The sequence below is a fragment of the Ovis aries genome, chromosome 1, assembly GCF_016772045.2.
Source record: "Ovis aries strain OAR_USU_Benz2616 breed Rambouillet chromosome 1, ARS-UI_Ramb_v3.0, whole genome shotgun sequence".
Classification (NCBI taxonomy): Eukaryota; Metazoa; Chordata; class Mammalia; order Artiodactyla; family Bovidae; genus Ovis; species Ovis aries.
Window position 1 is genome coordinate 100,352,593 of NC_056054.1, and position 14,395 is coordinate 100,366,987.

A 14,395-nucleotide genomic window follows, 5' to 3' on the forward strand; every position below is an offset into this window, starting at 1 on the left:
ACATGAGTTTGAGTGAACTCTGGGAGTTGCTGATGGACAGGGAGGCCTGGCGTGCTGTGATTCATGGGGCCGCAAAGAGTTGGACATGACTGAGCGACTGAACTGAACTGAACTCCCTTTAAAAAAATTTTTTTTTCTTATTTCCTTGCCTCTGAAACCTAAATTGCCTGTCAGACTAGGCCTAGCACACTGTGCCCAGCAATATGTCACTAAATGTTTCTACACTGAATGGAATGAGAATGGGAAGTATAAAAGCAGAGAGAAGGATAAGGTGAACTCCACTCCGGTAGGCTAGGAGGAAGGGAACACACCAAATGACTGAAAGGGAAGAAGAGGTGTGGCATATACCACAGAGAAAGAGTACCTGCTTCCTTTCTTCTCCCATCCTGTGTGCAGAAACTTGAGAAAGAGGTGAGTTGAGGTCAGTACTTAGCAGAGAGGAAGGAACTAGTCTTGACTGAAAGTTTCTGTTGTTTTTTTTAAAATCAGAATCGATGCAGCAGGTGCTTGTAGAGTCGGATGGTGATGCTGACACTGCTCCCATACTTCGTAGTCTGAGATAAACAGAGGGAGGGGACTGTTCTCACTCTAGAAAAAATTGCTTATCCCTTCCACAGAATGTTTTGACTGTGAAGAAAGAGACTGTGATGAAGTCTCAGGGAGAAGGGCAGTTCTGGAGAGGATAGTCAGTTAGGGACAGTGAGAGGGAGAGTGAGCTTTTTGTGAGGACTGGGAACAAGGAAGGAAAGTAGGGGAGAGGGGAAACTTCACGGTAAGCTGGGTTTTTTGTTGTTGTTTGGTTTGGCTTTTCGTTTGTGTGTTTTGTTTCAGAAAGTGGCAGCAGGTGGCCTGATTGGATCTGGTCTAGGGCGAGGGAGTCTCAGTGAACATGTTCCCATCAAAATTCACTCTGTCTCTCTAATCTGGGCCGCTGTGACTGAGGACTGCACCGGTAGTAGCTGATGGCCTAGCCAGGCAGCAAGTGGGCGGGAATTCCCCCCATGGGAGAAGAGTTGCTGCAGCTCCTTCGCTGCTTTGGAGGAGGGCAGAAGGCGGGGTAAGTTTGGTGGGAAACGCTGTAACTTCCTTTTTACAAGGCACTAGAGCAGAATCCAGAATGGATGTCCTCTTTGTAGCCATTCTTGCTGTGCCACTCATCCTGGGTAAGTCCATGTCTCTCCCTGGGCTTTTGAGCCAGGTCTTCTAATCATAAATGGGGAGAAACCATACACGGTGGGAGAAAAGCAAATGAGAGGGCAGGAGGTGCAGTTCAGTAAGGAGGGACAACACTCTCCCATCGGTTCCATGTCAGGGGCAGAGGGAGACCTGGAAATTAGAGACAGGAAATGGGGAGGAGAGCAGAGTCCTGTCAAAGAACAGGCAGCTGGTGCGGATGGAGCCCCAGACATGGGGAGGTTCTAACAAGAGTGAACTCAGCTCGCCATCATCACAGACTTGAGTGAGATGAGAAGGACGAAGTGAGAGTGGACTGAGGCGGACTCCTTGAAGGTGGAGCAGCCTGAAACTATCGAGGGAAGCCAGGGTATCTTCTCTACCGGAGAACTGGAGAAAAAGCCTTGAATTAGTAAAGACCCGGAGGGGTGACCTTTAGAATACTGAGTACTGGCTGCCTTCTGTGACAGCGTCCCAGAAGTAGCTTGGCTTCTTCCCTCCTTTGTTCCCTGTCTTCCAGGTGCTCTCATTGTTTCCTTTTCCTCCAGACTGTTGTGTCACTGCTTGGGGTTAAGAGAGCGCATTCAAGGAGTTTAGAAAACTAGCAGGAGGCCTAGAATTCCTGACTCAGTCCTGTCAAAGCCACATATTTTTAATCCTGGGAAGGAAGAAAAACTAATGCAGATGGATCATTTAGTCCATCTGACTCATCTGAAGAAAGTGGGTGTTAACTGTGTTTTTCAGAGATATCCTGCTAGTTAGCATTGAAACGAGAACTAACGCCCAAGTCCAAAAGCCTAAGGCCGCGTGCATTAGTTAATTGTGAGGGACACTGGTAAGAGATCTCTCACAAATACAGTAGGTCTGCAGCATAATACTGAGGAGTAGATTTGGAGGTCTTAATTTCTGGTGTCTCTCTGCTTCCTACGTTTTTAAGGCTTCGTTTGGGTTCCAGTATGTGAAGCGACCCATTTTCAGTTCTGGGGATTCCCGGATTGAAAGGGCACAGAGTAATGGGCCTTGTCAGCATTAAAGAGCCCGGAAGACTGAGAAGGGTTTAGAGGCACAGAGGCAGGGAGATAAGAGAGGGGAGGCAGAAACAAAGAATACTGATAGAGCTGAGGTCAACCTCTGGTGTCCTTGTGTTGCTAAAGCTTTCCAGATGCCCCTTGACCTCTAGTCCTTATCCTAGGACAAGAATATGAGGATGGAGAAGAACTGGAGGAGGATGACTATTATCAGGTGATCTATTATTACACAATCACCCCCAACTATGGTGAGTACATATAAGGTTCTGATCCTTCACAGGCTGGAGAGAGGTTTGGGAGCAACTCAGTTCTGAGACTCTGACTTTTCCTTTTGCGATGGCATAACTAGATCAGAGAGACATTTGGCTCTGAGCAAAAGCCATCAAACTCATGATGTTATTTCTCAGACTAGTGATCCTTTAGAAACTGGTTGAAATAATTTGAAAAATTTCAAATCTGTGCATGATTTTGGATATCAGGTTGAAAATATAAATGCATACACGTTCACAAACATTTTTAACATTAGAGTTTGTTGTGTGCAAGTGCTGAGTCGCTCAGTCCTGTCTGACTCTTTTCAACCCTATGGACTTCAGCCCATCAGACTCCTCTGTCCATGGAATTTTCCAGGCAAGAATACTAGACCTGGTTGCCATTTCCCACTCCAGGGTATCCTCCTGTCCCAGGGATGAACCCAAGTCTCCCGCATCCCCTGCACTGGCAGTTGGATTCTTTACCACTATGCCATCTGGGAAGCCCTTAAAGTTTGTGGAATTATATTATACCAGTTAATTTTATAACTTGAGCAAACTGAAGTATTCTGAACAATTTCTTCCTCTTCTCTTTTCCGGATCTAGTGCTACCTTTCTGATTTGTAACTACTTATTTTTTTTCTCCTCCCCAGATGACTTTGGTGTGAACTTCACTGTTGATTACTCTATGTTCGAGTCAGAGAACACAGTGGTGAGTGACATCTACATGATCTTCTAGGAGGATCAGGATAGGTAGCAGTTAAAAAGAAACTAGACATTGTTGAAATGTGAATAATGAACAGGAATAAAAACTAGTTAGGTGAAGTGAAACTAGGTCGTGAATCTGAAACAAATTTGTTAGTCACGGCTGGGGATGAAGCCAGAATGCAGTAGGTTTGCTAAGACACTGAAAGGGAGGAACAGTCCTCAAGTTAAGGGAGTTGGTGAACAGGGTGGGTACATAATCCATGCAAACATGAAGTAGGAAAGATCCCTGAGTGTAAGTCTTGGATGAGGGGTTGGAGGGGAGAAGAGGTTGTGAAGTAAAACAGAAATCTAAATAGAGAATCTATGAGGATGTTGAATGGAGGCAATGATAACTCTGTTTCCTAATCCTACGGAGGGCAGAACAGGTTGGATGATAAGGTGGAAACATCAGAGACTACCATTAGTTATGAAACAGACCGCGCTGACCATCAGAAGCCTGTAACAGAGAAACCAGTGACAATGGAACCAGTGAGTGGACTGGGGTTAAGGGGGGAGGGAGACAGACATCCCTTACCCTGGATGGATCCCCAGACTGGTGATGTGGAGCAGAGGGAAGCTTTGGTGGATGGGGGAACCAAATAACTAGTACTACAACGCAGGTGTTCATCTCAGATTGGCCATCATTTCTTTCACTGAGATTTAATGCTAACCTAGAATACACAACACAGGGAAGAAGAGTTGGTGCAGTTAAATTTCAGTTTAATAGTGTTTAATGTGTTTATATACAAATACAGAGTCTAGTGCTCTGTCATGTCCAACTCTTTTAGATTTCGTGGACTGTAGCCCGCCAGGCTCCTCTGTCCATGGAATTTTCCAGGCAAGAAATACTGGAGTGGGCTGCCATTTCCTTCTCCAGGGATCTTCCCGACCCAGGGATTGAACCCGTGTCTCTTGTGTCTCCTGCATTGGCAGGCAGATTCTTTACCACTTGGCCACCATGTTTTTGTAACCTATGCATAAAGCTGCTAAGGATGTTGCTGCTAATGAAAAAGAAATCTATGATGTTATTGTCCTCAAAGTATTCATAAAACTCAAGTTTACACTTATGAAACATTTGGAACAAAATGAAAAGGTTTTTAACAGTGTTAAATTGCATACAAATTTGACAGCATACAACAAACAAGTGCTTTAGATGGTGGAAGGAGAGAGATTAGTACAGGTTGAAGTTGTCTGCAAGACTCTCAGAAGATGACTGTGCTTGAGAAACTTCTTTGAAGAATAGGTGAGCTTTTGATTGGCAGTAAGTTGTAAAAGGTTGAAAGCAATTCGGAAGATTAGTTCTTCCAAGAGTGAAAGAGCTGCACAGACAAGGAGGATAGAACAAGAAGGGTATATTTAGTGGTTGAGGTTGATTGAAGGAGATGGTATATGAAAAGGAACAATAGGAAATTAACAAATAAAATGTTCAAGGCTACATGTATTTGCTTGGTAATTTCACATATGGGAACACAGGGCCAAATTACAGAGTCTGAAGTGTCAAGGTAAATTTCAGATTTATAAACAATAGGGGGCCTAGTATGTTCTCCCATGTGCTAAATGCACAATGAAAGTGGTATTTTTGAAAAATGATTTATCTGGTCGTGTGAAGGATGCAATGGACTGGAGCGAAATTAATGAGATTTGCATCCATTAAAGGTCTGGATGAGGGAAGTGACATTACGTTTGTTTGTTTATTTATTTATTCTTGGCTGTGCTGAGTCTTCATTGCTGCCAGGGCTTCTCCTTGCCGTGGCTTCCCTTGTTGCGGAGCACAGGCTCTAGGGCAAGCAGGCTTCAGTAGTTGCAGCTCCTGGGCTCCTGAGCACAGGCTCAATTGTTGTGGCCCACGGGCTTAGTTGCTCCAAGGCATGTGCGATCTTCCCGGATCAGGGATCAAACCCATGTCTCCTGCATTGACAGGTGGATTCTTTGCCACTGAGCCATCAGGAAAGCCCCAGAAGTGGCATTTTTAATGGAGCAGAGAAAAATAAACACTGAAGAAAATGCCTTGCTTCAGTGATAATTTCATATGGGCAAAAAATAAGAGGAGAGTTAAAATAACTTGAGTTTTAAAAATAACTTTAAGTTTTAAATATGGGCATCTGGGAAAATGGTTGACTGAAATGGGAACTGTGATCAGAGATCACAGTGATCAGAGTGATTTAGGGGGGAAGTTATAAATTTGGTATTGGCCAAGTTGAATTTACAGTCACAGCCTATGAGGCTGCTGCTACGTCGCTTCAGTCATGGCCAACTCTGTGCGACCCCATAGATGGCAGCCCACTAGGCTCCCCTGTCCCTGGGATTCTCCAGGCAAAAGCATTGGAGTGGGTTGCCATTTCCTTCTCCAATGCATGAAAGTGAAAAGTGAAGGTGAAGTTGCTCAGTCGTGTTTGACTCTTAGCTACTCCATGGACAGCAGCCTACCAGGCTCCTCTGTCCATAGGATTCTCCAGGCAAGAGTACTGGAGTGGATGCCATTGCCTTCTCTGCACAGCCTATGAGGGTGTTCTAAAGGTAGCTGAATTAAGTCCGTGCTCCAGCTCTAAGTGCAAAGTTATGAATGCAGACAAGCTCAGTAGATCCAGTATTTACAGAATACAGAAAGGCCAATGACTGTGCCTTTAGTTAGTAAGAGAGGAATCAACCAAGGAAAAGGAAACAAACTGATTGGAGAGGAAGGTAGATAGCCAAATTTGTATTATCGAGTCTAGAAGAGAAAGTTTAATATAATCAGTCAAAAGCTACCAATAAGCCAAGGAGAAGGAGGTCATCGATAACCACAGAGAAAGCAGTTTCAACTGAGTGGTTGTACCAAAAACTACTTTCTGTGGCATTAGAGAGGAAATATATTGTGAGGAAGTGGAGGGAGAGGATAGACCAACTAGCTGAGAAATCTGGTAATGAAAAAAGCAGCAGAGGACTTCCTTGAAAGTCCAGCAGTTAAGACTCTATGCTTCCAATGCAGGGGCATGGGTTCAATCTATGGCTGGGGAACTAAGATCCCCCATGCCATGAGGTGCGGCCAAAGAGAGAAAGAGAGGAGCAACAGCTAGAAAGGGCCACAGAACCAAAGTGCAGTCTGAATACAGTTGTACATAGATGGGAGGAATCGGTAGGAATGGAAAGCTCATGACTGACAAGGGCAGATAAATATTTTAAAGTATATAGTAGGCTCCCTTTCGGAGAAGGAAATGGCAACCCACTCCAGTATTCTTGCTTGAAGAATCCTGTGGACAGAGGAGCCTGGTGGGCTGCCGTCTATGGGGTTGCTCAGAGTCGGACACGACTGAAGCGACTTAACATGCATGCATGCATTGGAGATGGAAATGGCAACCCACTTAAGTATTCTTGCAGGGAGAATCCCAGGGACAGAGGAACCTGGTGGGCTGCTGTCTATGGGGTCGCACAGAGTTGGACACAACTGAAGCGACTTGGCAGCAGCAGGCTCCCTTCAGATTGTAAACTCTGTGAGGGTAGGACTGATGTCTTAATCATATTTATATCCCCCTATGCAGGCTTCCCCAGTGGCTCAATGGTAAAGAATCTGCCTGCAATGCAGGAGCCACAGGAGACCCAGGCTTGGGTCTCCCTGGGACAGGAAGATTCCCTGCAGAAGGGCACAGCAACCCATTCCAGTATTCTTGCCTGGAAAATCCCATGGACAGAAGAGCCTGGTGGGCTACAGTTCATAGTGTCTCAAAGAGTTAGACCCAGCTGAAGTGACTTAGCACACATGGCACCTGTGCCTGAACCTGGTGCCTCAGACAGTAAAGAATCTGCCTGCAATGCAGGAGACCCAGGTTCAATCCGTGGGTCAGGAAGATCCTATGGAGAAGGGAATGATTATCTACTCAAGTATTCTTAAAAATTCCAAGGAGCTTGGCGGGCTATAGTTGATGGGGTTGCACAGTCGGACACTACTGAGTGACTAATATGGCACCTAGCACAGCATCATGTGCATAGGTTAAGAAACAAAAAACATGTCACTGAATGGAGTCAGGCCTCCCTAGTATGGTCAGGAATGGCTGAAAGGCACAGGGGAAAGGACTTCTTATAGTGATGGGGAGGAGAGCTGGATCTTTCTCTAAGCTCAGAGGAAAGAAGACAGAGGTTGGCGTAAAGAGATGGTTATCTTTCCAGAGTGGGAGCTGGGTGGCGGGAAGGATGATACTAGCCTACTATGAGGGGATGTCTGTATTTTAGCAGAGTCCAGATCTGAATGACGCTGTATCCGGTCTGCAGAGTCCTGGTCCACTCCTTCTGTCCTGGGCCCTCGTTCAGGGGATGATGTATTTCCTGTAAAAGGTAAGAGTGCAGTCACTGGCCTTGGGGGAGTTTTGAAGTTTTACCAGTATCTCCAGCTAGTGTTCCCAGCCTGGTCAATTCTCAGCTGCTTAAAGGAAGAGGGATCACATTTAGAAAAAGCTTATCTAACGTTAAGGAGGTTTAGGAGATGGTTGAGGCAAAGGCTTTTGTAATAAGAGTCATTACTTTTTCTGAACTGGGATGATTTCAGGACCTCCTAGAGCAGAAGCAGGTGGAAGGGACAAGAAACTTCTCCATTTCCAGTCTGCCTTGAGGAATCAGAGCTGGTTTCAGCCTGGTCTGGTTTAAGGTTCTGCAGGTGCCAGAGGGCAAAATGGGAGGGGCCCTGCAACCTGACAGAGTTGAAAGGCTGAAGTTCAGAAGCAGGGGCAGGAATGGTTCCCTAATGTAGGGGAGAGACAGTGGAGGAAAGGAAGGAATTTAAGTTGGTAACCACAATAGGAGGCACGAAGTTTAGAAGAAGGAAGGAAAGAAGGAGGGGGACACATCTAATAGATGTCATGAGGAAATCTAGCTCAAAATATAAAATCCGGGCAGTTTCCATAGAGGTGGGAGAACCTGGAAGGTTTCCTGAGTCCCCTGACCCTGATTTTCTGCAAACCACCTCCTCCCCACCTTTTTTTTAGGAGAAGGAAGACTCGTTGATGGGGATTTGGGAAGAAGAGAGTGGAAGATTAAATAAATAAATGAAGTAATCTGGTTACTCTCTACTCCTTTATGAGGGCCAGTTCTAAAGCCACAACACTGAAGAGAGCACCAGGATATGTGGGAAGGATGGATTTTAGAAACGGAGTTTAATTCAGTTCAGCCGCTCAGTCATGTCCGACTCTTTGTGACCCCATGAATCACAGCATCCCAGGCCTCCCTGTCCATCACCAACTCCCGGAGTTCACCCAAACTTATGTGCATCGAGTCAGTGATGCCATCCAGCCATCTCATCCTCTGTCGTCCCCTTCTCCTCCTGCCCCCAATCCCTCCCAGCATCAGCGTCTTTTCCAATGAGTCAACTCTACACATGAGTAGTGAAGTATTGGAGTTTCAGCTTCAGCATCAGTCCTTCCAGTGAAGACCCAGGACTGGTCTCCTTCAGGATGGACTGGTTGGATCTCCTTGCAGTCCAAGGGACTCTCAAGAGTCTTCTCCAACACCACAGTTCAAAAGCATCAATTCTTTGGCGCTCAGCTTTCTTCACAGTCCAACTCTCACATCCATACATGACCACTGGAAAAACCATAGCCTTGACTAGACGGACCTTTGTTGGCAAAGTAATATCTCTGCTTTTGAATGTGCTATCTAGGTTGGTCATAACTTTCCTTCCAGGCAATAAGCGTCTTTTAATTTCATGGCTGCAGTCACCATCTGTGGAGTTAGGTGACAGCAGACTTAGAGGGAATTATTAGGACCGTGGGGAGGGGGGTGGAACTTAAATTTTGGGAAGAACAGAGAAAAGCACCCACAAACAGGTTTATTCACAGCCTATAATTCCCTCTAATTCTACCGTTTTACCTTAATATATACAGTATTGAAACAATATGCTTGGAGAAAGTTGCAGTAGAACCCTTTTATCCTTTTTATGAAATAAGCACGTTGTTAAACAAACATAAACCATCAAAAGCTACTTAGATTTTAAAAATTCACACCCTCTTTTACTTACTCTCCCCACCCCTACCCCCCCAACCCCCACCCCCGCCTCTAAATATGTACCTTTTTCAGTTAGTAATTAGGGCATGCAAGGACAAACTTAGAATTTCCCCCCCCCTTTATCCTTGCGACCCTAATCAGAACTAGGCTGCCCCCTTGCGGTCTCTTCAATGTCATAGCTTTAATCAGCCCACAGTCCCTGAGTCCCGTCCCCTTCTCTTAACAGTGCTCTCAATACTGCAAGGGGAGTTCCCTGGTTGCTTAGTGGTTAGTACTCCGAGCTTTCACTGCTGTTGCCCGGGTTCAGCCCCTGGTTGCGGAACTGATATCCTGCAAGCCTCCCGGTGGTGCAGCAAAGAAAAAAAAAAAAACTGCAAGGGGCAGTGAATAGTAAACTCCGGACTTTGCCACCCTCCTTTCTTCAAATCTTCTCCAGAGGACCAATGAAGAAACTAAAGCTGAACAAAGGCATAATCTAGGAAATCAGAGACCTACCCGCCTCCCCATTCCTTGTGCTAAGTAAAATAGAATTAAGGGTACAAGGCCTGAGGAACCCGGGTAGAAGTCAGGAACAACCCGGCTGGGCTTTGACCTCTAGATTGATGGCGGGCTGGCATCCGAGCTGGTAACGTGTGTGGCGGGTTATGTAAGGAACGGGCTGGAGGAGCCGCCCCAGTGGGAGCCGGGGAGAGGACGCGGTGTTCTCGGCAGAAGTCCCCACCCTCCTCACCCAACAGGGCAGGAGGCACCCAACTTGTAGGATAAGGAGGAGGAGGGGAGAGTGAAACAGAGACCGGGGAGTCACGAGGGCTGGGCCACGGAGAGCGGAGGGGGGGAGGAGGCGGATACACAGTGGCACACGTCCATGTTCTCACACACGTTGCAGACGCAAGTCGCTGACGGGTTCCACGTGCTGCACTTGTGAGCGGAGGCGCTGAAAGAGGGGGGACAGGGGTCGGTTACCAAGGAAGAACCAAGAGTCCCACACGGCAAGGCTCACACCTCAGATCACACTACTAGTCTGCACACTCCAGCCGCGCGGCTTCAGCACACCACCATCCTATTTAAGGCCACGGGCTCCGCCCTTTTTCTCCCCTCCCTTCTTTTCCACTTTTTCCATCCTCCTCCTTTCCTCATCACCGGGTCCTCCTTGCTAGCCGCATGTAGGGGCGGAGCACAGAATACTTACCATCCAACCAATCGTCCCCCCACAGCCGCTTTATTGGCCGAACCCCTGTATGCTGTAGCAAATGGGATGTGAACTTCAATAACGAGAGTCACGTGTCACCGGGCACACAACCAATGAGGGTGCAAGGTCTGTGTAAGCAGGGGGAAGGCACGTGCGGAGCTGCACGTGTCCCGGAGGGGGAAGGGGCGGGACCCAGTGGGAGGGAGCCGGAGGTGGGTAGCCGAGACTCGAGAGTCTGGGTAGGAGCTGCAGACAGCCTGAACTGAACCGACTGACACAGGTGAGGAGACTCTGACGCCGGGGAGCGATCCGCGCGGGAGGATCAGACCCGGTGGGAGGATCAGACCCGGTGGGAGTGGGCCTAGGGACTCGTTGCAGATATTGGTATAGCAAGGATTCGCATCACGTGGCAGGTGCGACTGGAAGTGGTCCGGTGCAGGGATGGAGATCAGAAAGGTTGGGAAGAGGCGGGAGTTTCCTACAGGGTCCCTAGGTGGGTTCAAGTGCAGCAGATTTCTGGCTTGCTGGTGGAGTGAGCTCAGGTAGAGAGGCTCGCTACGGGGTCAGGATGAGACCAGAAAGGCGAACCGGAGAAAGGGGTCATATCATGTCATTTACTCTGAACTGAGGGAAGAAAGAACAGTCTGTGTCAGGCTAAGAGCTGCTCCGCAGAGGGCACAAAGGCAATCCAGGTTCTTGGTGGAGGCGGGGAAGGTGGGGAAGATGACTTTTTCTGTTGTGCCCGAGACAAGATTAATATTGGGAAGGGAGAGAAGAGATGTTATTACCGTATACAGTACACCCTAGTCTCTCAGTCCGTTTCCCAGTCCTCAGATGCTGGTTTCAGACTCCCTCGCTTTGCTCTTCGGTTGCAGGTCCCGATCTTTGGGTACTCCGGGAGCTGCTCTCCAGACCCTGCTTCTGAACCTATGGATTCTCCATCTAGCGTTTCTTCCTATTCTTCCTACTCTCTTTCGTCCTCTTTTTCCACCTCCCCAGTGAACAGTGACTTTGGCTCCCCCTCCGATAGTGAGGGGGAGGACAAGTGGGCTCATGGCCCCAAGCCAGACACTGTTGGGCAGAAGGAAGGTTCTCGGCCCAGCCCTGGTCCTATCCGCTGCAGGCAACGACCCAAGGTTTCCAGTAACCAACATATAGCATCTCACTTGGAACAGCGGGCCTTGGCTTCTTCTATGTCAGGATCTGGGGTCAAAAGGTCAAGAGATGGTGAATTGGAGACCTGTATAAACATCCAGGGTTGTACCTCAGAAGGAGACCTGCTCTTTGCTCAGAAGGTAAGAGAAAGCTGGGAAAAGGAGACGGGACCAGAGTGGCTTAGTATTCATTTGGTTGATAAGGACCCCGCAAGGAGAATGGATAAGGACCCCCCAGGTCGGATGGAAAAATAAGTACTGGTGTGGGCAATTCTTGGTCTTCTCATACCATTTGTCCTGTTTCCCTACAGTGTAAAGAGCTCCAAGGATTCATACCCCCTCTCACAGACCTACTGAAGGGGCTGAAGATGGGTCGATTTGAGAGAGGTAGTTATCTGATTAGTTGCATTCATTTGAGCTAGGTTCAGATCTGTCTCTGTCTCCACATGCGTTTTAAATGTGTGTTTCTCTTAAGTCTTTGGGGCCTAGATGATTCCTGTTTTCTCCTGTGACAATTTCCTTAGGTGAATCGATTTTAACTCCCTTCTGTCTTTCCTTTCGCTTACTAAATTCTTGAATCTCAATCCTTGATCTCATCTTCTCTCTCCTAACCCCAGGATTGAGCACTTTCCAGCAGAGCGTGGCAATGGACAGGATCCAGCGTATCTTAGGAGTTTTGAAGAAGCCACAGATGGGGTAAGTCCCCTTTGCTTCTTTTCTCTTCTCATAAAGTGGTATTCCAATCCTGTTCTGTGGCTTTTTTTACACCTAATGGCCTTTTTTTTTTTTTTTACTTTCCCTCACAGAGAGCGTTATCTAGGAACTCTGTTACAGGTGGAAGGAATGTTAAAGACTTGGTTTCCTCATATAGCTGCCCAGAAGTCATCATTGGGTAGTAGCAGGCACCAGCTGACCAAGGTGAGAAGTTATTATCTGAGGAAAAGGTGGGGAAATAACCAAAGAAATGAAGTGTACATACAGAAAGGGGCTCCCTCTCCCATTTTCTTCTGGGTCTTTTCATCTTTTCAGTAAGTTTCTTTTCAAGGAAGAGAGTGCCTAGATTCCTTCATAGTCTGATTTCTAGATGTTTTTTGGTTCCATTTTGTTTGGGTCATTTCTAAGAATTCTATGGAGTTTAACCCATACCGCATCTTGCAGCTTATCTGCTTTCTGTATAGATACAGAAGACTTTTTACCTGGCCAAATGAATCATGCAGGGAGATTCCACAGCTTGTCTATGAAAATCTTTTCTCCTCTGCTGCCCCTAAACCGCTTTTCCTCTCTTTTTAATTCCTACCCAAGGATCCTTGTATCCCTCTGGAAACATGGGTTTTGAGGAATGGTCGCAGTTCTTAAGGAACTCAACATAGAAAATTAGAACTTAAAGATATTGGGAAATGATGATTCCAATTAAAAACGTCAGAAAGACGTTCTAAAATGAATTTGTTTATAAAGAGTGAAAATTTGTGAGACTGTTAGTTTTATTTTGTATATGTCTGAATTGTTGTTTAGTTGCTAAGTCGTGTCTGGACTGTAGCTGGACAAGCTCCTCTGTCCATGGGTTTGCCAGGCAAGAATACTAGAGTTGGTTGCCATTTCCTTTTCCAGGGCATCTTCCCAACCCAGGGATCAAACCTGCATCTCCTGCATTGGCAGGCAGATTCTCTACCACTGAGCCACCAGGTTAAGCCCTTATATGTCTGAATAGCCAGTGCTATATAGGGTGTGGAATATATAGTAGGCCTTCAAGAATTTGGTTACTAAAACTTTTACTTATTCATGGCCTGGCAGGAAATTATCTATTGCATAAAGCAAGGTATGTTAGCATTACAGAGTTCCCAAGGAAAACCAAGATCTAAGCAGCCAGGTGGAATTAATTTGAAAGCTTTCTCACGTAAATTTTTTCTCTTTTCTTCCCCCTCCCTAGTATTTTCCAAGCCACCACAGTTATCCAGCTGCTTCCTCTCCTGCACCTTCCATGGAAAAGATGGACCAGTCACAGCTAGGACAGCTAGTATTAAAACCAAAGCAGTCTTGGCACCTCACCGAATGGCCAGCTATGAACCTCACTTGGATCCACACTACTCCAATTTGCAATCCCCCTCTCAGTTCCCCAGGTACCATCTCCTTTAGCCATGGTCCTTTAGGCACTGGAACCAGCATTGGTGTCATTCTTTTCCTCCAGCATGGAGTACAGCCCTTGACTTACTCAGCCCCAATCACTCCAGTTCCATCTACAACAGCATCTCCTGTCATCCCTGGTAATCATCAGAAACTATCTGTAGAGGGGTCTCATGATCACAATTTGCTAGTAACTCTGCCATCAAACTGTAGCTGTGCCCCTTCCCCTCCTGGTCTACCCACCTTGACCAGAGAGATGACCACAGGACACCTGGAACAGATGAGAGGCCATCCTCCAGTTGCTCCTGCTGTCCATCCTCTAGACCCCTAATCCAGGACCTAAGACTGTAGTTTCTAATTTGTGTAAATATATGTCTCTATTTTTTTTTTTACTTTTAATGTGTGCATTTGTGTTGAAGAAAGATAAATCCTTTATGATTAAATAAATTTTATATCTAAAGAGTTTACTCACTGGGGGAAATTGAAACCTTTTGCCTCAAATACCAATGTTTCTCCTCTGACCTGCAGAAAAGAAAGGGGAGGGAAATGTGTGTGAACTCAAGCTCCACCAAATTAGAAGTCTTGATGGGACAATATACGTGCTGCGGGAGAGGAAAAGGGACTCTCTGCTGCTAAATTCCTAGGAAACACCTTTGGGACAGTTAGGGGTTCAAAGCTGGGTCTGTTTTTTCATTCAGGCTCAGAAACTAGTACCTTTCCCTTTGTGTCTCTCATGCTTGTAACCTTCCAGCTGGTCCAGACTAG

At 46.5% G+C, this 14,395-nt stretch overlaps 2 protein-coding genes across 5 annotated transcripts; both read left to right on the plus strand.

Annotated features, from left to right (window-relative positions):
* The first annotated feature begins 1,086 nt into the window (after window positions 1-1,086).
* On the plus strand, window positions 1,087-8,220 carry C1H1orf54 (chromosome 1 C1orf54 homolog). 2 transcript variants are annotated; one of them, XM_012180462.3, is made up of 6 exons: window positions 1,087-1,163; window positions 2,366-2,449; window positions 3,103-3,161; window positions 3,578-3,685; window positions 7,403-7,504; window positions 8,152-8,220. In XM_012180462.3, the coding sequence occupies exons 1-5, from the start codon at window positions 1,118-1,120 to the stop codon at window positions 7,499-7,501; spliced, it is 396 nt and encodes a 131-aa protein (XP_012035852.1). In that variant the 5' UTR covers window positions 1,087-1,117; the 3' UTR covers window positions 7,502-7,504; window positions 8,152-8,220. The 2 variants fall into 2 exon arrangements, with proteins under 2 accessions (XP_012035852.1, XP_004002494.1); XM_004002445.4 differs by having other exon boundaries at window positions 7,406-7,504.
* On the plus strand, window positions 1,087-14,097 carry CIART (circadian associated repressor of transcription). 3 transcript variants are annotated; one of them, XM_060413841.1, is made up of 9 exons: window positions 1,087-1,163; window positions 2,366-2,415; window positions 3,103-3,161; window positions 7,403-7,504; window positions 8,152-11,650; window positions 11,821-11,896; window positions 12,127-12,205; window positions 12,316-12,427; window positions 13,437-14,097. In XM_060413841.1, exons 5-9 carry the CDS (start codon window positions 11,285-11,287, stop codon window positions 13,959-13,961), a joined length of 1,158 nt encoding a protein of 385 aa, XP_060269824.1. In that variant the 5' UTR covers window positions 1,087-1,163; window positions 2,366-2,415; window positions 3,103-3,161; window positions 7,403-7,504; window positions 8,152-11,284; the 3' UTR covers window positions 13,962-14,097. The 3 variants fall into 3 exon arrangements, with proteins under 3 accessions (XP_060269824.1, XP_027830130.1, XP_060269827.1); XM_027974329.3 differs by lacking the exons at window positions 1,087-1,163; window positions 2,366-2,415; window positions 3,103-3,161; window positions 7,403-7,504 and having other exon boundaries at window positions 10,574-10,635; window positions 11,231-11,650; XM_060413844.1 differs by lacking the exons at window positions 1,087-1,163; window positions 2,366-2,415; window positions 3,103-3,161; window positions 7,403-7,504 and having other exon boundaries at window positions 10,574-10,635; window positions 11,531-11,650.
* The last annotated feature ends 298 nt before the right edge of the window (window positions 14,098-14,395 follow it).